The sequence below is a fragment of the Varanus komodoensis genome, unplaced genomic scaffold (genome assembly GCF_004798865.1).
Source record: "Varanus komodoensis strain SLA01 unplaced genomic scaffold, ASM479886v1 scaffold18_1, whole genome shotgun sequence".
Classification (NCBI taxonomy): Eukaryota; Metazoa; Chordata; class Lepidosauria; order Squamata; family Varanidae; genus Varanus; species Varanus komodoensis.
This window is the reverse complement of record NW_025335548.1, coordinates 5,532,460-5,555,145: the sequence shown is the minus strand read 5'-3', so window position 1 is coordinate 5,555,145 and position 22,686 is coordinate 5,532,460. Positions and strand designations below refer to the sequence as shown.

At 43.7% G+C, this 22,686-nt stretch overlaps 1 protein-coding gene across 1 annotated transcript in view; it reads left to right on the top strand.

Moving 5' to 3' along the window:
- The first annotated feature begins 3,563 nt into the window (after nt 1-3,563).
- The window catches only part of WDR75 (WD repeat domain 75), a 33,045-nt gene continuing 13,922 nt past the window's right edge, over nt 3,564-22,686 (top strand). The window contains exons 1-13 of the mRNA XM_044427052.1: nt 3,564-3,698; nt 5,777-5,906; nt 6,950-7,015; nt 8,181-8,280; nt 10,206-10,330; nt 12,482-12,552; nt 13,747-13,863; nt 15,245-15,333; nt 16,856-17,014; nt 18,096-18,155; nt 18,244-18,359; nt 19,018-19,193; nt 20,569-20,732. Of these exons, the coding sequence (XP_044282987.1) occupies nt 3,613-3,698; nt 5,777-5,906; nt 6,950-7,015; nt 8,181-8,280; nt 10,206-10,330; nt 12,482-12,552; nt 13,747-13,863; nt 15,245-15,333; nt 16,856-17,014; nt 18,096-18,155; nt 18,244-18,359; nt 19,018-19,193; nt 20,569-20,732 (1,459 nt within the window). The 5' untranslated portion in view covers nt 3,564-3,612. The remainder of the gene's footprint in view (nt 3,699-5,776; nt 5,907-6,949; nt 7,016-8,180; nt 8,281-10,205; nt 10,331-12,481; nt 12,553-13,746; nt 13,864-15,244; nt 15,334-16,855; nt 17,015-18,095; nt 18,156-18,243; nt 18,360-19,017; nt 19,194-20,568; nt 20,733-22,686) is intronic.

Below are 22,686 nucleotides of genomic sequence, written 5' to 3'. Positions count from 1 at the left end.
TAGCATTGTTTACTAGCATAAAATCTGTCAAAGACAGACCCATATGTATAAACAAACATGCCACCCTCATGATTACTTTTAAAAATAATAATAAAACCAAAGCCAGACTGATGAAAAAGACAGTTCCTGAAGCAGTAATAACTAGAAGTGTTTTTGGAAATGATTGAGGGTGAGCCCATCCACTCTGAAAACTGACAGCATTCTGCAGAATATGGAACTGTGTAGGTTAGCCCTTCAGCTATTAATAATACATTATCAAATTACACAATAGTTAAATACCAGATAACAGAGAACGATTGCCTGGTGACAGTGACACATGCATTGGTTACTTCCCGATTGGACTTCTATAACGCGCTCTATGTGGGGCTGCCCTTGAAGACGGTCCGGATACTTCAGATGGTGCAAGATGGTGCAAAATAGAGCTGCCAGGTTGCTGACAGGGACTAGGCGTTGTTCTCACATAACCCCAGTGCTCTACCAGCTTCACTGGCTCCCCATCGAAGTCTGGGCTCAATTCAAGGTGCTGGTTAGCACCTATAAAGCCCTTAACAGCTTGGGACCTGCATATCTAAAGGAACGCCTGCAGCCATAATTGCCCTCCCACCCCTTGAGATCTGCGGCAGAGGACCTTCTCCGGGAACCCTCTGTGAAAGATATTAGGAAGGTGAGTACCCAGAGGAGGGCTTTCTCTGCGGTGGCGCCCCACCTATGGAATGCGCTCCCCAGAGAGGTCCGCCTGGCGCTGTCGTTATTTGTTTTTCGGCACCAGGCCAGGACCTTTTTATTCAAATGATATTTTAATAATTATTGATTTTATTTATTGGTTTTATAATATTGAGCCAGGATGTTTCCAGATTTTATATTTATATTTATATGGATTTATTTATGATGTTGGAAGCCATCCTGAGGCTTATGCGAATGGGACAGCATACAAAAATTCCAAATAAATAAATAAATAACAATATAACCATAACCATGCAGTACGCATAGCATACTGGAGTACTTTGCAGTTCTTCATAATTATGCAGTCTGGAGTACTTTGATATCCAATTTCAGCTTCCAAATATTTATGATTTCTAGCCCAGCCGGTATTGTTCTGATAACCTTTAACAATAACCAAAAAATTCAGATTGGTGAGAGTGTTTTTAAATGCTTAGTTAATTGTAGTTATTTTATTTTCCTTAATGTTGCTGACTGCCTTGAATACTATTTTACATAGATAGCAGAAAGGTAGAATATATGAATTATTTGAAGAAAGAAAATGATACATCTAATGAAGGGAGTAATTTATCAATTTCTGCATCAGAGATTTTTCAGCTTCTCTATACTTCAAACGTATACCTTGTAGAAGCAATACAGATTCTCAGTGGCTGCCCCCAGCTTTGGAATGGGTTTCCTAGGGAGATCCATCGGGCAATATCACTACTCTCATGTTTGTGCCAGGTGAAAACTGTCCTCTTTCATTGGTATTTTGAAACCTGATTTTACCAGCTGGCTGTCAATAAGAGCTTGTTCTACCACCAGCAGGGTTTTTTTCTCCTGTAACTAGAAATTATAATGTTGGTCTGTAATTTATTGTCGTTTGCCACTTAGAAAACCCTGTCAGATTATTCAGCAGCCAGTAAATTTAAAAACAAGTAAATAAGAATCTGTATTCTAAGAAGATACAATAATTGCCCTTAGGTGCATGTCTTTATGGAAACAGTACTATCAGTTTCTTCATTAAAAGTTACCAACAAAACTTGGGAGAAGCAGATGAGTCAAGGAACTCCCTTCCTTTTCCTTCTGCTATTTACACCTGGCAAGTACTCTACCTTTTGAAAATAAGTTCTCCAAAATTCTTTAGTTTTTGGAATTTAATAATCTAGAGCTCTTCAGTTCCCTACAAATTGTTTCTGGACATTAATGGCATATACATGCATTTACTGTTTCCCAAATTCCCACTGCCATAACCATTTGTGGTTATGTGCATCCAGTTATCTCCAACTTATGGTGATCCTATAAAACACTTCTGAAATGCCCTGTCTATGCCATCCCTGCTTAGCTACTCTAAATTCCAGTCTCTATATTCCTTCATGAAGTCAATCCATCTCTTATCTGGTCCTTCTTTTCTTCTTCTGTCTTTGACTTTTCCTTGCATGATTGCCATAACAATAGCTGCACACAAGGGTAGAAAGTATTGCCAGTATGTTTTGAATTGCTGCAATTCCGTATTAAGGTAAAGTGTGTGCATGTGTTTTGAGTAAGAAACACATGCACACACAACTGTTCTAATCAGCTTTCCAAAAACTTCACAGTCCACCAGTGCAGAGCAGAATCAATTAATATAATGAAAGCTAAAACAACGTATTTTCTTTCAGTAGGGAGAAATAAACCATCCTGAGATGTCTGTGATGGGACTGTATAGAAAGTTTTTAATGAATAAAGTTTAGTCCATTAAAAAAAAACTTTTAGTGTTCAGTACACAGCACTATCCTATTTTTCTTTACAAATGGGGGAAGGTGAACTGAGCCCCCAGAGCTGCCTATTCCTCCAGCTTGTTTCAATAAAGTGCCTCAAATTCTCAACTGCAAACCCCATCCTTATCGCCAGACCCCTTAAGTCTTTCTTCAAATAGGCGCCACAGACCCACTTCTGCAAATAACCTTTTTATTTTCCCAGCATTTTAACATTAACCTTTTAACTTTACTTTTAATGTGGCATTTTGTTCTGCACCGCTGCCACGTCACTATGCCGATTCACTTGCAATTGCTAGCGTGGTTTTGTTATTTTATGTTAATACTGTGCTGTTTGCGTGTTTTTAGCTTTGGTTAACCGCCCACATAGCCTTGGCTATTGGGCGGTATAAAAAAAATGAAAAAATAATTAATACTAATAAAGAAAGAAAGCCAGCACTCATCAGCGCCTCTCACTCCACCTGCGTCTCTCCTGTACAGAACACACAGCAGAAGGACCCTCTATGGGAAAAAGAAATCTGACGCATGCGCTCTTGGCCGCAGCAACGCGGTCGTGAGACGCTCTCTGAAAAGAGGGACGTCGTTCTGTCCCCTGGAATATCTATGGTTGAAAAGCCTACCTAATTTTTTTTGTTAGAAGAGGGGAGGCGCTCAACTTTACTCAGAGGTTATCAGAAAAGTTTGGGGGGGGCGTGACTCTGTTTTGCTATCTCTAAACCCAGTTCTTGATATTCAAGAGCTAGTTGCTGAACGTCACGATTACTTCAACCACGTCGAAATTTAAAAAATGAGCGTTCCACACACATCCCTCTTTTCCGGTTTCTATTTGGAAACCCCCATGCGGGGCTTGGGAGGGCCGGACTATAATAAAGAGACACTCTACCCTCATTCTCAATGATGCCACGGTCCTGTTTGCCCAGTATCCAGTACGTTTAATCGGAAACCGGAACCATCGATTCAACCCTCCCAGTTTTGTTCCGCCCATGAAAAAGAAAGCGGAAGTGGTCGCGAGCTTTTTCTATTTTTAATGTAAGATAGGCGGGCGGAGTGCTATGGAGTTCTAGGAAGTGCCTGGCTAGAACGGCAGCGGCGCGCGTTTCCTTCTTCTTTCTTGAAGGGAGGGGGCAAAGGTTGGAGGTCGGCCGGTGAGCGCAAGATGGTGGCGTCCGAGCGGCTCCGCGTGGTTCGCTGCGGCGGCAGCTGGTTGAGCGGGAGCCGCGCCGCCTTCTCCGCTGATTCGAAGTAGGTGGCGGCACCGTGAAAAGTGCGGGGGGGGGAGTGAGGGAGGGAGCTGCCATTCTGCACCTGGGCGGCCGGGCCGCCGAGGAAGCTGCAGCCGCAGAAAGACGGGCTTCTGTTTGCACGCTCACACGTGTGAAAGTGTCACCCCACGTCTTTTGCATCGCGTCGCATGGGGCTCTTAGGTGGCGTCTGACGCACTCTTCCTTGGGAGTAAACACCACTGAACGCGATTGTACTTCTTTCTGAACAGACAGGGATGGGATCGGGCCTGGGGCATCTTTTTTCTCCATGTCCCCGCTGCCTTAGGCCACGTTGTGGTTTGCGGGCTTACTCGCAGGTAAGGGCGTGTGGGATTGCAGCTTCACGTACACGTGTTTGTTCATGCCTCGTGATTCACTCATTCTGTGGCTGGCTCGGGGTAGAAGGTATGTTTTCTTCAATGGTGCTCCTTAATGTGGGGTGATGTACCGTTATGTGTAATGTATAATAGAGTGAAGGGGCAGAAAACCTTGTTCTCCTCGATATCTGGCTGTTGTTCTCGATATCTGGCTGTCCTATTCCATTGAGATTTTTATTAGGCAGATCATGAGAAGGCAACACTCACTGGAGAAGACAATCGTGCTAGTTAAAGTCAAAGGGAGAAGAAGAAAAGGAAGACCAAACAAGAGATGGCTCAAATTTATAAAGAAAGACACAACCTTGCACTTGGAAGAGTTGACACATTGGTGGACTTTCATTCATAGGGTTCCCCTAAGTCGAAGACAACTTGAGGACAGATGACAACAACAAAAAAACAAGAACCATTGTAAAGTTCTGAAGAGCAAGCATCTTGTATGGCTCAAACCATCAGAGGCACTGCTGATTAAATTTGTCTATGTGATTACAGCATTTGGCCTGTGTGGAATACTGGGAAATAAAGTGATTGTTTTCAGTGAGATGAATGTGTCCAAGAGTGCAGTCCCAGCCAAAGCTGTACACTCCCAGCTGTCCCCAACCAGCCAGGGTGGGTGGAGAACACATAAGAATGTGCTCCAGACCATATAGTAATCAATGCAAACCTTGTTACTTTTTTTGCTTCATTTTCTTTCTTTCACATATCCACTCATTTTCTTTCTCTCACATATCCATAACATCCCCACTCAGCAGAATTTTGGACAGCAAACTATTTGAACCAGGGTTGTATTGCTTCTTTTGTCTTATGTACCAGAATGCTATTAATATTATCAGAATCTACAGGAAAATAAATATGTTGGCATATTTCAGTCATTTTAACACTCTGGCTACCAAGATCAATATTTTATATGTTTAAAGACGTGTGTGTTTCTCTATTCATTTGGTATCCATATTGTTTTGTATTGCTGTCCTGAGATGTTTGTATAGTGCATGATAAAAATGTCCCAATAAATAAATAAAATATGAAACATGCAAGCTCATTGATCTTATATAGTAATTTAGGGTACAGTCCAATTTGTTGCAACCACATTTTTCAAGCCCCCAGACCTGAAGGGTTATGAGCATTCAGTGCAGGGCAGGAAAAAGAATGGAGACAATCTTCACCTTTTATCCTCCTGCCCTGTGTTTTTTACTAGAGGGATGTTTTGACCCATCTAGTGAAGGCCCTTCAGAGGCAGCGGGCCAGCATGGCCAATCTCCAGGCCTCTCCAGTCTCTGCCCTGCCCTCCATAATACCTCCTTTTCTCTGAGATCAAAATTGCAACCTTGGAGGCCAGCCAACATGATTCTTTCTGAGCTATGAGGGGAGGATGGGGGTGGATCTCCAGCTCCCTCTTTGAGGCCAGGATGCTTCCCTCTGGCCTTAGAGGGAAGATTCACAGCAATCCTGTGGCCCCTTAGACTCTGTCTAGAAGCCATAAGATTACTCTCTCTGTGATGCTAAGCATCATACTGGGAAAACATCTGGCTTTACTGTGCTTTTGTTTTTGTTTAGTCCTTCACATTCACTCTTGGCTGCACATGGACTGCTTATGGATTTGGTAAACTTCCAGGATTATTTAAGCTTTCATATTGACTCTATTGAGTGCTATTGATTTATTCCTTTGAATTCTGTTGTTTTCTAGGTATCTCATGTGTGCTTCAGGTGACTATGTCAAAGTCTACCGTACAGCTACAGAAGAGTGTCTCCATGTCCTACAGGGTCACAGCAACTTAGTGACAGGAATCCAGCTGAATCCTCAGAATCATCTGCAGGTTGTTAGGTTTTATAATAGCAGTTCTACCTCATTGCCTATTTTGTTCTGCCTCATGATATTTTCTAAGTTAAGGAGGTCTCAGATTCAGTTCTGCATCAGAGGGGAGAGTATCATGAAGAATGAATTCATGAAAATCTGAACCTTCTGGAAAAAATGGTTAACTATCTTGAGTCGATTGAGATAATTTTTGTCCTGAAACCTGAAAAGGGCTATGAATGCTCTCTTCCCTTATAATATGTATGACTGCCAATGAACTCTCTAGAAGAACTACTTTTATTCTTAGATGAAATATCTGATCATAGTACAAGTGGAGCATTGTACTTCTATCAGCACTGACTTCTGATTAGTTTGTGAACCAGCTGAAAATTCTGGTGAAGACTCTAAAAATGTTGTGTACCTTAAAGCTGGAATGGGGAGATCATTGCCTTCCAGATGACAATGGACTGTAGCTCCCTTCATCCCTGCCCATTTACCCTGCTGACTGGGCTTGATGGGAGCTGCAGTCCAAGAACATGAGGAAGGCCACAGGTTCCACCCCCATGCTTGAGAGATCATCTTGTCTCCTCCCTCACTTTTCCTTCAAGAGAAGTGTCCATCTGCATCTGGTCATTTGTAGAAGTGAGAGCTATAAGGACTTAGAGTCGCATCTCCTTCATGTAGCACCCACCTAATGGAAAACTGTCTTGCCTGCATCTGCTGCTATTTTGGGGCTTATTTAAAATGTTGTTCCTTCAGAAAACATTTCTTTCCAGTTAAAGATTATTGGAGCTAATACGTATCTGTTGTGAATGAAGCCAGAATCTTTTTGTACTGTTACACTGGTTGATTTTGATTATAGCTGTGTTTTGGGGATGTTTGTGCCCTTTATTTTTGGAAGAGAACACAATATATGCTGTTTTAATTAGATGGTTAGAACAAACAATCATTTGTTACTGTTCCTGTGACATGATAGAAAACAGTCAGCAATACTGGGAATCTAAATGCTCCCTATCTAAACAAAAATAGAAGGTTATAGATCACTTTATTTTTTCCCCTCCTCAGCTCTATTCATGGTCTCTAGATGGCACCATTAAACTCTGGGATTTTATGGATGGAATTCTCATCAAGGTTGGTTGAACTTCCTTTTTCTTCCTTTTTACAGTAGTTCATAAACTTCATTGTTCTTGTTAGATGGGTTGAATAGAGTGCATCATGGTAGATTCAGGCAGTCTGTGGCTTGTAAACATGATATTTGTTCAGGACAGGATGTGTTCTGTCACTGTCTCCTGCTTCATGGAGGTCATTTATTGAATGTGCAATGCAACACAATGTGTTATATCCAGAAGTAATCCTACTTGAAGCAGACCTAGTGAAATGAATGGCATTTAATTTCCATTGGATTATCCAAAGATTACCATTGGATGCAATCCTGTGCATGTACACTTAGAAGTAAATCCCACTGAGTTCAGCAGGCTTTACCTAAATAAAGTGTGTATAAAATTACAACCTGTTTCAGGGTATCAGTGCAGCTGGTAAATGAATCCCTTTTAGCATGTGGGCTACCAGGGCTTCACTTCTGTGTGATCCCTAAAGAGTGTCTAACTAGTTGTAAAGACTTGATTTAAAAGACACAGCACCTTTTAACAAAAGCTTGTGGAACACATGCAAATAATAACAGGAAAACAACAAAATCTGAACAGCATATTAAATAGCCATAAAGGGAACTCTGCTAAGACAACAGAGCAAAAAACCATTGAGCCGATCACTCTTTTCAAGAGCAGGGTGTTCACCAAACACAGCAAAGAACGAAGTGAGCAGGGTCCCCCTCTCTCTTCCCACCCATATCTCAGGTGTTACTTCAAGCCTAGAATGATTTATATTTTCCGTTAGCGATTCACAGTTGAATTTGTTTTTTTGAATTTGTTATTTGTTTTTCAGCACCAGGCTAAAACCTTTTTATTTAAACGTCATTTTAATTGTTAGCTTTATATATTGATTTTATATCTTCGGCCAGGATGTCTCCAATTATATTGTTTTTATATGTTTAATATGTATTTATTTATTGTTGTGAGCCGCCCCGAGGCTTCGGTGAATGGGGCGGCATAGAAGCTTACTAAATAAATAAAATAAATTTAGCTTTAAGTGCCATTTTATCAGCGAGCATGACTAAGAACTTCAATTTCCCATGTGCTAATTAAAGTGATTGACCAAACTAAAAACATTTGTTTCTTCAACATTCAACTTAGCTTCAAGTTGAGTTTTAATAGATTGCTTTGTTTTCTTCTTCTTCTAGACATTTGTCATTGGAGTCAAACTCTTTGCATTATATGCACTTGCGAGCTTTGAAAACTCAGTATTTCTTATTATTCCAAAGGATAATGATGACAGATCAGGTACAGCATAAGCTCTGTTCTTTTGTTTTGTGGGTCATCTTTTTTTTTTTTATTATTATTATTATGGTCCCATTGAGCTACTAGGAAGCTCTAGTTTTGTAAATGTCCAGATGGTAGTCATATGTGTGTGTGTGTCTGTCAGAGATTTATACCCTATCCTTCTATAAAACTCCCCAGTTTTTCAGTTTCCCATAGTTTCCAGAGATATAGTTTTAATCTGCTACAGCTTAATCAGCAAACAGTATTGTGATACCTTGAAGTCTTAAGCACGTTATGGCACAAGTTTTCCTGTACTCCTGCATGAAAGCAGGAGTAAATATACGAGTTCAAGTAAATATACTTGAGGTTCCACAAGAATTTTTTGTTGATTTAACTACGTTCAGAAATAGGATATTGTAGTAGCAAGGAGGGTTTTGTAATTTTTGTAAAACATACTAGAGGGACTTCTTTAAACAAGATATTACTTTGCAATTGGCAAGCTGAACCCTGCTGCAGAACAGGGAAACCACATGGTGCATTCAGACATAAATTTCATATTTTGCTGCTCAGAATGTGAACCCTCGGCAGGTGAATTCCTTTTCCGGCTGATAAGGATTACTAGTTAGGGTAAGGTGTACTGACTGATTTATCAGCACAATTTCCAGCATGTGCTGCTGACACTGGAAAACCAAGCCTAGGTATCCACCAGTGCAGAAGGGTGGACGGAGGCTGCTATGCCCACACAGAAAACCAGTGGCACATCATGCCTTGTGCAAAAGGGGTCAGCTGTACTGCATTGTTGAAAATGTTTAACTTCCAGTTATCATTTTAGGTACTTCTGGGTGCTGAGTGAGGTTTACTTTGACTCGGTTTTAGTTAGGCTTTTCTTTTTTGTTAACAGTTTAATTTTAAACTTTGATGTTGCATTTTCTCATGTTGCACTGTACGGGCTTAATTGTTGTGAACTGCCCCGAGAGCTTCAGCTACTGGGTGGTAAAGAAATATAAAAATAAATGAGTGTGTGTTTTCCCCTGCAGTGAAATTGCAGATTCTTTCTCCCATGCTGCCCAGCACAGAAATACTGTTTTAAATACTTCAGTGTAAGCTACTCGAGCACAGAGGATCAAGGCAGCACAGTCTAAAATAAGCTCGTGCACATGAATGTTTATAATAGCATTGAGACTTCTGATCCTGATAGTTAAACAGGAATGAATGTGCCAGTGCGCACATCTATGAGAAGCACTTAGGGGAGGGAGCAATCTTGCGGGCACTGGATTTTGTCTGAAAAACTGTAGGATAGGAAACTTTCCCCCCGGCAAAGAAGAACTGTACCAGCTGGTCTCTGGGGTCAGAAAAGCAACCTGAGAAAGGGGTATGTTTGGGTGGGAGAGGAGACTGAAGAGGCCATGCTGAGCTTTCTTGGGGCTTCTCTAGCTTTCTTCATACCCTTCGGGAGCAGTATTGCTAGATGGGCAAACAAATTGGTCTAGCAAAAAATGCAGGGTGGAAGGGCAGGGGAGCAGAGCTGACCTCCATTTCCCTCCCATGCTGCATCCATGGATTGCAAAACTCTGAGTGTGAGGCTTCTGATCACTGGGGGCAGTTGCACACCAAAGGCAAGACACCAGCAAGCTGCATGCTGTGACATGCACCTTCCTTGGTTCACTCAAGTCAACAAGCCAGGAGGCTGCAACTACCCAGAGCTTCCCATAACATTCAGATCAGAAAACTATTGTGAATGGTTCCCATAAAAGCTGGTTTATTGAAGCTATCTTTAATCCTCCGACTTACTAGAGAGGTTTTATGGGGTGGGAGCGAAGCTGAAGGGAGGAAACTTTCTGTGAGCATCTTTAACTCAACTTACCTGAGGATCCCGGCCATAGAGAGAGATTGTGTCTGTGCATGTGTCAGTCCTGCTACTAACAAAAGGTCTTCTGTTTCACAAGGTACATTTCAGCTAGTTTCAGTGAAACTTCCAAAAGTGCCAGATCAGGAGGTAGAAGCCAAGGAGCTGGAATTGATTTTGGATGGTGTAAGCCAGTCTCCGAAATGTACTGCCCTTGGAAGAGAAGTAAGCCTCCTTTGTTTTTCTGTCTCATGTAACACTGTTTAATTCATAGGAAACAATATATGAGAGTCAGTGTGGCATAGAGGTTTGAGTACTGGGCTGGGGCTCAGAAGATCTGGGTTCTAGTTCCCGCTCAGCCATGAAGCTCACTGCTTGACCTTGTGCTAGTCATTGCCTCTCAGCCTAACCTACCTCACAGGGTTGTTTTGAGGATAAGGTAGCCGAGGAGGACTCCTTGCAGGAGAAAGGTGGGATAGAAACAAAGCAAATTTTAAAATCCAATAGTAGTCACGCAGGTTTGTATCCAGAAGTTCAATTGAATCAGTTCTTCTTGCTCTTTCACATCCTGGCAAATGCAACAGTCTTCTCTACCTATTCTCAGGTTTGCGTCTTCTCCTTTCCTAACCTTTTTTTTCTGCTCTGCCCTGTTTCAGAAGCTTAGCCAAACACACCTCAGAGACCTTTATGCTTGCTTTGCATCTTTGTGGCTCGCTTGCTCTGCTTATTTGTGGTGCAAGGACAGCTTCTAGAAACAGTTTCTCATCACAACCTTGCAAACCCTCAGTGTGTTACAGTACAGATTTGTTCCTGCCTTAAAGAAGGGATTTTGTATATTTGGTCAAAACTCTGCAGATTTTCCTTCATATTGCTTTTGATGTCTCTGTGGTATGATGGATTTAAAAATGGAGTACTATTGGTGACTGCATTTGCACAATCCAGCAGTCCTTTTGTAGGTCATGGTGGGCTGTCAAGTCATGCGAGCCCAGATCATTTACCACAGGGTGACTTTTTTGAGGTCATCTAACTGCTCCGACAGCCCAAAGTTCATAGTTCGTTCCCAAGGTTGCTGTAGTCCCAGTGGGTTGCTGAGTCACCAACATGCAGAGAATTTACCCCACGGTGGGTACCTGGAAGCGACTCCAGTGGCATTCTTGGCAAGACCCTCCTGCCACTCTTGCCACTCTTGCCTGGGCCACCAGCAGTGGCAGGCAGCCCACAAAAGTCCACATGCTCTTTTGGGGCAACTGTTAGTGGCCTGGTGCCGCAAGCCCCTTTTTGCTAATGTAGTTTTTCCCCTTTTCCTCTTTTTTTGCAAAAATTGAGAACACTGATCCTCAAATTGGCAGCCAGTGAGAGCCCCTCCAAGGTGCCCAAGTGGCACCTTGGAGGGGCTGTCCCTGAATGGGCACCTTTTTAAATTTTTGTGTACCAAGTAGATGCAACATTTTTTTGTAATTTTTAAAATTGGTTTTATTTATTATATGTATGGCCCACCTTTTTCCCTTTCAAGGAACTCAGGGCAGTTTGCCTGATCCTCCTCCTGCTCCCTCTTAGCCTCGCAACAGCAGTGCTGTGAGGAAGGTTAAACTGAGTCTGCGGCTGGCCCAAAGTCACGCTGTAAGCTTTATGGCTGAGTGGGCACTAGAACCTGGCTCTATACAACAGGCTGGGGGGTGGTACTGGGGAATGCAGGGAAGAGGGGAACTTGCCTGCCACTCTCCTTACTCGACTTGGGGACCTCTGGAGAATCCCAGTCCTTTCTACAAATGGAAAGATCCCTTCTGTTCCCAGAAGGGCAGAAACCCTCTTCGCTTAGCATTTCATTCATCCATACATGTTCAGGACCACATTTGAATCTTGTCTAAGAGTTTTGGCATAAGATCCGTGCAGTGTAAAAGTCCAAGGAACGACTTCATGTTTGTGAACTGCACAGTTTTTTGCTTTTGCACTTTGGTGTGGCAGGGAGGACTGTTTTGCAAGCTGTTTTTGAAAGGCCCCCATTTCCAAAGTAGCGTAGCAGAAGGCAGCTGTGCAGAGTGAGGCACAGCCGCTGTTTGAAAAGCCCAGCTGCAGGTGCCTTTGGACACATGGCACCACATGGCTGGTTCTGCAGGGTCTCTGAGCCTGTGTTTCTCAGTCAGCAGCGATGTTGTCTTCTCCTCCCTCTCAACCTCAGTTGGAGTATCTGCGCTAGTAATTATTTCTCCAAAATTGCTCTAGATTAAAAAAAGAAAGCCATCTGTGTCGGAGTAATTTGTGCAGCGCTCATCCTTGTGTTGCCATGTTGCCCATCTGTTACAATATTTTTTGGTAATAATACTTGTTTGGCTCCCGATAACTTCTCAGTCTCATACTCTGCCTTGCTTCCAACAGGGTGAATATGTGGTATCAGTCTCAGAGTTTCATCTCCTTGTTTGCTTTTTCAAGAAGAAAAAGATGTACAGGTGAGGAGAGAGTGCCTACACAGACTGCTTTTGCCAAGCATGAGGCTGCAAGGAATATGCCTCTGTTGATCTGGAAAGGGACAGGAATTTGCTGTTCTTTACCAAAATGTTGGCAGCTCTGATAACGTTACTCCTTCGGTTCTGTTGCTTCCATTGCACGGACAGAATTTTTTCAAGAGCAGCGCTGTCTTGCCATATCCTGTGAATAGCACTTCACAGTTCCTAATTGCTAATTCTTAAGCTTTTCCTGTTCACTTTTGTAAGGCTAGAACAGACCAACAAGGGACTTGGTTCTACTTTCACCTCTGTGCCTCTCTTCTGAAACCTCTCATGTCCTCTCCCCTTAGTGCTTGCCTAAAAACATTTTGGACATTTCTAAAGAATAAACTCCTGGCCATCATCTTTAGTCACCCACTCTTATCCAAACATAACTGTTCAAAGTGGTGTGAACCAAGCCTTCTGAAGAATTAGATTTAATATGTGGTAGAAAATGGGTTAGCTACTTCTTCACCTCCATATCCTAGCTGTTTGAACCAATGATAGCATCCCAATTCCGTATCGCTTAGGTGAAGCCTGAGGGAATGTCCTGCACTTTGTCAGGGTGAATTCTGTAAGCACAGAAAAAAAGCAATGCAGAATTATTAAGTTTGTTGAATTACTTGCCCTTTGAAGACATGCAACTTCATCTGGGGCGACTTAGAGAAAAAGCAAGTAACGGGGACACATGGTAAAAGTTTATAAAAGTGTTGAGACAGTGGACAGAGTCGATTTTCTTCCTCATGATGCTAGAAATTGCATTGCCTTTGAAGCCACCCTGGGAGATGAAGAGCGGCTTTAAAATGACCTGAATGAACAAACAGAACCAAGATACATCAAGGGCTAGATAGAACTTGCATCTGATCTGGCAAAACTCCGTTTTTCTCATCTACTGGGCTTAAATGTTGTCAAGTCCTTCAATTTGTTCAGTCCGTACTGATCCAGTGTGCCAGCTAATTTGGCTACCGGGTTTGCCATCCCAGGCTTTCTGGGTGGTTCGTCCGTAATTCTGCATTCTTCCTGCTCTTCCAGTGTGTGCTATGCCCTGTCAGGGGAGAGGGGTGTTCTCACAGCCAGTATCTGAGTCCATGGAGTAATGTCCTGGATCGTTCTTCCTAATGCCTAAGCTAGCTAAAACTGCACCTCCTGTTTCTGAAGCTTCCCTTTAGGTTCCAAATGCAAGAGTAGCGCAACCGGTGGCTTCACGTGTGTGGCTTGCCATCCAAAGGAAGACTGCATAGCAACTGGACACAGAGATGGCAAGATTCGTCTGTGGTGAGGCAAATATTTGTCCATGTTGGTACTGACAGCCGTTGCTTGATAAGTGAGCACAGGCTTCCTTGCTGTACCTGGCAAAGGTTTACAGTGTAGGGACATGGTACAAACCTCTCCTCCCCACTGGAGCTTATGACAAACCATTCCTCTGGTTACAGTGGGTACTGCTGTGATCTTGGAAGGCATTGATTATTCAGTGAGAGTAGAGATTTGGATGTGTGAGAGTTTCTTTCGGTGTGTACTCAGAAGCAACCTGCCTGATTCATATCTCCTGAGCTATTGTGTCATTCGAGGCATGATTTTCCATCCAATTCTTTCCTTTTCTGAATTTTATGCTGGCATTTTTTGCTTTACAAAATGCATTTAAAAAAGGTATAGTTGCAGGGGTGGGAAATCCAGATAAATACATAAAGAAGGACAAACTGTGAATGAACATTATCAACAGACATCCACTAAAAATAGTCTGATCTGTCTTTCCTTAGCAGAGGAATATCTCAGCTTGGAGAGTTGCTAAGTGCAAAGATGGCCAGGCCTCCTATACCCCTTAAAATTGCTGATACTCATAATTCTGTAAGCTCTTTCTTGACTGGAAGGAAAGAGAAAACTTTTATAAGTGATAAATTGTGTTTATTACATTTAACTCCCATACTACTTCTGCAGAAATAGAGCAGCTTCCATATCATGCCCAGGAATCGGGGGCAGTTCTGCTTAGCTTCATTAGTTGTCAGTGTGGCAGAGTGTTCAAGTGTTGCACTAGGGACCTGGGAGATCTGGGTGCTGGAGCCCACTTAGCCATGGAGTCAGTGGGGAGACTTTGGGCCAGTCCCTGCCCCTCTGCATGTCCTACCTCACAGGGTGGCTGTGCCGAGGGCAGAAGGGGGGGAGGAGTATCTTGAATGCTCCCTTGGGAGGAAAAGCAGGGTATAAATGTAATAAGACTTGCCTTCTCCCAGCTGAGGGCAAAAAGACCCAGCACTAAGTCGACTGGTCTTAATTTCTAGTCATGTGATCTACGGCTAGTCGTGTGGATGAGAGTGTCTGTCTGAGTGCATATTAGACTGCAACTCCTGTGTGAAGCACAGCAGTGTGAATAAGCAGTGCCTTCAGTCCGCTGGGCTGTGCATTTGCGCTTGTACTGGAATTCTCACCTGCTGTTCCCAGTCAGGCAAGTGGTCCACACATCTCCTTTACTGGATCCAAGAACCTATCTACCTTATATCTTTAAAAAATGTGTTTTCTTTCTGTATATGCCATCAAAGAAAAGGGCTCATGACCCAGAGTTAACAATATTTAACACTTTAACAAGTACATTTATGTATTTGGGCACCTGTCAGTCCTGTCAAACCTTGATCACAATTGCATGTGCCTTTTATTCCAACAGGAGAAATTTTAATCATAAGCGAGAATACACATTTGCTACCATGCACTGGCATCATGATGAAGTTATGGATCTCGCTTTCACTGTGGAAGGTAAAGTCACACAAGCCAGGAGCGCTCTGGTTCAAGTCTCATTTCAGCCATGAACATACCAGGGGGCCCATAGACAAACTGCTATTTCTCAGTCTCTTTCCTCACCCCCCCACCCCCCCCCCATATGGAATATGGGAATAGGATTACCGACTATCCAGAGACTTTATATTAAGTGCTTTTGACATTTAATATTTGCTATGTAAATTGCAAGTATGCCAGAATGAAAGATAGATCCACCTGTATCTAACAAATGTATGGGAGTTCAGAGACAAACCCCAGCCAAATCAGCAAAAACCCTTCCCTACTAATCATAGTTATTTGTATTGCAGAATGGCAAGGGAATAAAATGCAGCATCCCGTTCTATGCTACTGTTTTCATCAACAGTTGCAAGTAAGCACCCTGCATTCTTTAACAAACAGGAAAGGCAAGCCACCGTATTAAAAAAAAAATCCATCAGAAACTGTGGAGATAAAAATCCAACTGACCTCAGTGGGAATTTGCGGAAGTTCCACAGTGTTTATTTTATTCTGGGCGTTTCTTTGGAAACAGGAAATGATTTGACATGGCAAGAGGCAGGATTTTGCTGTGTTACAGCATAACTGTTTTTGCTTCCATAAGCACAATCTAATTGCTCCCAAAGTAGTTCTCGCTTGAAACCTTTCTTTGTTTAACCAAATGTTAAAAAAGCCCTTCTGTTGGGATGTGTTTTCTGTGCTTTAAGTCAAGTTCCTAACAGCCTTGGGCACTGCACCTCCACTCAGAAGTAAATGGTGTTGCAATCCCCAAGCCTTAGAGAACTGTCTTCCCAGGACTGCAACTTGTCTTGCTTCACAAGCAAGCCAGCTTCACATTTGTGGCTGCAGATAATGGTGAGAAAATATGTGGGCTGGAGTCTTCAGCCTGTTGATCCTGGCCATCAGAAGTGTGCTTGCAGGCACTTCCCCTGATCCACACCAGCCACCTAATTTTTCTTTTACTCCTTAGATTTTTTCAAGTATTATTTTAAAATACGGGAGTGTTGGCCTCCTGCAAAGCAAAATAGTGCCCTCCAGTGCTATCTTTACCTAGGGTAGTTTTGAAACTCAGGCCCTGCCCCTGTCTCATTCTTGGGCAAGTTACTCTTCTTCGATCTGTCTGTGTACTAATGATTACTCAGAACTGCTCCAGTGGTTTTATCTCCAGCTCTCATCATTTCCTTCTGGGAAATGTGTTTTGTGACACTCCATTCCCACTGAGGCAGCCCTTTTGTGAGAGTGCCCCATGACTCACTCAAATGCACTCATTGACCCCGAGGATTCCAGAAGCTGAATAAATTGTGCAGAAAAAAAGCTGCACCAACTTGCAAGGCTTATATATGTTTCAAAATCATACTTGGGCAGAATGTTCAAGTCGCTGTCTTTTAGTGCAGCCCTGTAGTTAATGCATTAAATAATAGCGTTTTAGTAGCACGATGATATTGCATATTTGTGCCGAGTGACATGCCCGGGCACTGAGGTCTGTGCATGTTCTTTGGATTGGCAGGAACAACTCTTCTGAGCGGTGGGATCGAATCTGTCCTGGTCCAGTGGCGAGATGGGTCGGATGCCAAGAAGGAGTTCCTGCCTCGTTTGGGAGCCACAATACAGCATATTTCTGTCTCGCCGGACGGAGCCCTGCTTTGTACCTCCCACTCAGATAACAGTAAGCCCAAGTGGGAAGCAGCTTCTTCTAATAATAGGCCCCGCGGTTGCCCCAGCTCTCTTATCCAAGCAGGCACAGCTCCACGTTTCTTCAGAGGCGAGGCAGTCCTGCTCAGCAGCCGGTCCTTCCATTGGCCTCTTGCCCTCCCTGCCTTGTGATGGCTGCCTGTCAGTTCGCATACTAGTGATTGCTCAGAACTGCTCCAGTGGTTTTGTCTCCAACTCTCGCCGTTAATCCTCCTGCCTCCACTGGCCAGAGCCAAGGGTCATTGGTGGCATTGCCCAGAAGCCCACCAGCCGGGGTTGGCGGTAGTCGAGCCAAAACTTGTGCTTGTCAGAACCCAGGTCCTCCCACTGGCTACCACCCTTCTGTGCAGGAAGGGGAGCCAGGGCCACTTGCCCCAGGCTGTGGCCTTTCCTAAGCTGTGCAAATACGGGCGGAAAGGGGCTTGCCAGTACATCAGCCACAAAGCGGCCAACTTACCCTCAAGTTTTCCTCCAAACCGTGGAACTGGGGGTTGCCGCATAACAGGTGGGACAGTCCCACCCACCTCTGCAGTTCCAAGATTTGGAGTACCTGCCGGAGTCTGACAGGACACTCACCTTGGCAGGCTTGGCGAGGTAACCTGTGGAACCCTGGCACAGTTCAGCGCCAGGGAATACAGGGGGAAAGGATGCAACCTTTGGGCATGGCAAGTTGACTGGCAAGCAGATCATACCAGCCTTGTCAGATTCTTCAAAAGCAAAATTATTCCATTTAGGGGATTTCAAATTTCCTTTCAATGTAAACATCTAAAAATGAGGAGAAAATAATCAAAAGCAGAATAAAATAAATTTAGCAAGGACTGTGTGCAGACTTTTTAAAAAACCTGCATACTTAAAAGAGCCAAGCTTTTGACCCTATTGAATAGCAACAGGGAGCTGGTTCCAAAAAGGTCCGGAGTGACAACCATCTGAAGTCTAGATATTACTAGATTATATGGACTAGTGCAGATCCTGAATTGTCCAGTTATACACTGTCATTTTTAAATATATTGTAAGCCTTCATTCTTAACCTTGTTAACTTCTTTTAATACATGCAGAAATAGTAATCATACACAGCAACTTGAAAGTCTCTGCAGTAATTCAAGGATTAATCAGAGGTATGTTGTTGTTCTTTACAAAATAAAATAAAATTTCTATCTCATCAACAAAATAATGTACCAGCTCTTACTGTCTCTCTTCTTTCAGGCAGTGATGTCAAGACTGGTTTGATGGTTGATCCAAGAACTAAAGCTTTGGTTCTGAATGGCAAACCGGGTCATCTGCAGTTCTACTCACTGCAAAATGACATGCAGCTGTTTAACGTAAGTAAGCTCATTTAATGCAGCCTTATAAGCCCACAAACCTTATCAATGCACCAGGAGCCAGGTAGCCTGTGCTTGCATGCCGCCCCCTCCTCCACAGCCAGCGTGGAAACAGGGGACTCGGCAAGATCATTAAAAAGCCAGTGGCTTTCTATGGGGCAAGCTGGTGAAGGGGGAGCAGTGCTTACAGGATGGTTTTCCTTCCTCCGCACCAGTGTGGAAACCAAGCAGACTGGCAGGGGAGTTGCAGAGAGGTCCGTTCATTCTCCACTACCCAGTTCTGCCCCTACAGGGAATTCTGTGCACTTACCTGCCTAGAATCTGGTTCCTTTCTGGCCACCAGGCAAGCCCTCAAATACAGGGCTCACCTAATGGTCGCTCCTGACCTTGCCCTGCATTCGGTCTGCCGGCTTCAAGTCACCTTTGTGCCTGTGTCACACTGCCTTCTCTTCCACCTTCAGCAGCACCTTCCTGAACTGCTTGTCCAGTGCCACCCCACCTCTCCCACGCTGCATCTGCTACAGTGCAATTCCTGTCCTCCCCGGCTGTTACACTATCATCCTGGTTTTGAAGTCACCAGTAATTTGCTCCCTCGACTGATCTCCATTTCACGTGATTTCAGAAGCCTTTTGTCTGTCTCTTTAAAACAAAATTGCAGTTGGATATTGTGCAGCAGGAGTTCATCCACCAGTATGGCCTGAACCAGATTGAGCTAGTGAAAGCCGCATTTGACTCCAAAGGCAACTGGCTGGCTACACTGGAGCAGCAGCAAGGAAGCTGCCGCGAACTCGAATTGCAGATGAAGCTCTGGGTGTATGATGAGCAAACACAAAGGTACTTGTGCCTACACTTTTGAGGAAATCGGCCAAAGGCTGCGCTCTTCCTTGTTTGTTTATTTATTTATTTATTTATTTATTAAAACATTTCTATGCCGCCCCATTCGCCGAAGCCTCGGGGTGGCTCACAACATAAAATATAATGCATAAAACAAATTAGTTACCAGACTGCAGAACAGCAGTATTTCCCGACCCCATTTCAGCATCCCCTGCCCTGTTCTCCTCCTCCTGCTGTTGCCCCAAACCAGCCTTCCCCAGTCTAGCGTTCTCCAGGCATCCTCAGCCCCAGCCAGCATAGCCAGGGGTCAGCAATGCTGGGAGCTGTAGGCCAAAATTTCCCAGGGGCACCAAGTTGAGGAAGGCTGTCCTCAGCCCCTGAGGGGTGGCTCTTGAGACACCGGCATAAGATGCCACTGATGTGCTCTAGTGTCGTGCCATGACCCTGGCTGTCCACACATGCCCACAGGCCCCAAGGGACATAGGTCGCCGCCACATTCATCAAGTCTCCAGATGCTTCCACAAACATAGTTCTTCTAAGAGCAGTGCTCTTAGGGTCCCCTGTAAGCATGCATTTTGTGGCATTCCACATGCCTTCAGGAAACTGCATGAGCAGAAGCTCTCCGTGTGGGCCTTCACTAAGGGAGCAGCAGCCAAACAGTTCAAGCAATGCACCCCACAGAACTTCACCGATGCTTCCTTTCTGACTCGATACACAGGTGAGCTTCGTTTGGGTTGCAAATAGGCGCACAGCCTTGGTGTTCCCACGTGCTGTAGCCACTGTTTCAGCTTGCCTTGAATATCTGGTCCGAGTGTCACTTTATATGCCACATGGTACTGGTCCACTGCAGATTAGCTGCACTGTTGCTGGGAAGCTGGATGGGGACGTTGGAGAGCTGATGGAAAGATGCTGTATTTTTTTTCCTCAACATGCACCCCAGATACGTTGTATACTTCTGTTTGGGGCTGTTGTGGGTGACAGCCGAAGTCAGTGGCCATCTGCCAAAGGTGTGCCATGATTTTACCGGCACTGCTATAACCAGCCACTAGTGGCCGTGATGAGCCCGCCACCATGCACTTTCTTCCTGCCGTTCAGCTTGGGTTAGTAGATCTTTCAGAAGAGCACAGCTTGGCTGATCGTGCCCCAGGCCGGTTTCTTATGCTGGGTAGCATCACAAAATGAATGCACTCTATTCAACGAGAAGGATAGTTCAGTCTAATAAAGTGAAAATATACCGTCCAGAAATTGCACTTGCTGTTGAAGTTGGCATGGATGCTCAGAGCTCAAAGCAAACTGCTTAGGCCAAAACCCAGCACAGAGTTTGGCACAACAAACCTGATGTCTGAGAAATAACCTTTCCTTTCCTTTCTCGAAGCTTTACTCTGAACACAAGAATAAATATGCCACATGAGGATCATATCACGGCTCTGTGTTTCCGAGATACAAACGAGGCTGAAGACGTAACACCAACATTGGTAACAGCTGGCCATGATGGACACTTTAAAGTCTGGATGCTTCAGGTTGATAATGAAGGTGAAAGTACGTAAGATGAGGGATGAGTTTGTATTCCTCTTGGAGATGGGGACTTTTATTCCATTAGTTTCTGGATTTGGGTGACGGGCTTAAGCCATGGCAGAGTAAATATTTTTCTTTCCATGTTGTGGATCACAATTTATATGCCTTTTAAATGTATGTCTCCTGAAGGCTGAGGAGCCAACAATGAACTTCAGAGTACTTCCCAAACTCAAGCAAAATTATATCTTCATGTCTGGCTGCTCCCAGAACATCATCAGAGCCTTTGTCCTCAACTTCTTCTGCTTTGAACTAGAGATTAAGGTTATAGACTGCCCTCACATCTCAGTATGCCAGAACTCTCAGCAAGCCACTGATAGAAGCTGTTGGGTCACGGCCGCTTCCAGCAGGAGTGAATGAGGAAATTGAGGACTTGCTGACTGTTATGTCTGAACTGGAATTCCTGGCTTGTTTTTCTCCGAATGAGCCAGAACTGTAAGCCAGAGCTTATTTTTAACTTGCATTTCTGGCTGGGTAGGGCGGCAACAAGCCAATAATTGCCGTTTGTGCATAAACGTAAACAAATGGCAAGCTGTTTCCTGGTTTATTTAGTGGCAGGCAGGAGTGTGAACCAACCCACTCGCTCTGAAAGAACAACCCGAATCGCAGAGAATTTTGACTTACTTGAACTATGAGTCAGGCAATCGGCAGCTTGCAGCCTGCCTAATTTCTGGTTCCTTTAGACCCTGTTTTTCCCCTCATCTCCAGGGCAGAAATGAGAAGCTGCTCACAGAAGACAATGAAAAAATTCAGGTTTTTAGTGTAGGTATCACTGGGCAACTGGATATCTCTTTAAATTAAACAGTGGAGATGTTATCCCTGGCATTCCACAAGAACGCAACTGTTCCCTTTCCAGACAGTGAGATGCAGCAGTCTAGTATTTTTCTGTCTGTTCTCCCTCAGACCTGAAAGCTTATAACACACAGGTCTTTGTCAGGCCATTTGAAAATGGACAAATGCATCAAGAATTGTTTGTTTGTTTATAGTTTTCCTGTGCCATCCGATTACGAAAAGTCTTTGGACAACTTACAAAAGACAAAAAACCATGAACAAAAACCATAGCAACAACACACAACACACACTACATCCAATAAATAATGATTAAAAACAAGGACAAAAGCAATTGTTAAAATGCCGGGAAAATAAGAAGGTCTTCTCCCGATGCCAAAAAGAGTAGAACAACAGTTCTGTCTTTATGGTTCTCTTTCTTTTAGCTTACAAGCTTCTGCATATCAGGAGAGTCCCCCAAGTATGTGGAAATCACTCCCTTCTTTTGGAGAGACCCCCTTTCACCTCTAAACTGATTGGGTACTCCATCAACTGAGTTTGTGATTAGAAAAAACTTCTACCTCTGCATTGAATGCTTGTTTTTCTAGCATTGGATAAGTCATCCAGCTTACCGTATGCACTTGAACCGACGGGCTGAAGCACTGCTGTTTGAAGTGCCCGAGGTTCGGGGATTTGTTCTGCTTTTTATGGGCACTGGGAGATACCCAGTTATTGTGGGAATGCAGTTTTTCTTAAATGTGGTCCTAACTACTCTACAGCGCAGTTGTGAAAGAGGAGTCCTAATCAAAGCCCTGGATGTATTTCAGGAAAAATAGCTGAGGGGGCACACCCAACCCCTTGAAGAAGAGAGCTTTTCTAAGAGAATGTTTAACTACTTCCTTGTAATGCCAAATGTGGAGTCATGTTTGTATCAGGAAAAACCTGTACCTCCGCTGTTGGTATCCAAGAATTACTGTTGTGAACAAGGTGTCAGCAAAAATACATAATTTAAACAAGTTAATGGTTTGCAAAAGGTTCTGACATTTTATTGAATTATAGAAGACACAGTCTTGGGGAGTAACTTATCCAGCATGTTACACACTCCCAGTATTTTCTGCTTGCTCTAGCAAATGTGCTGCTAGCCCTTGATGAG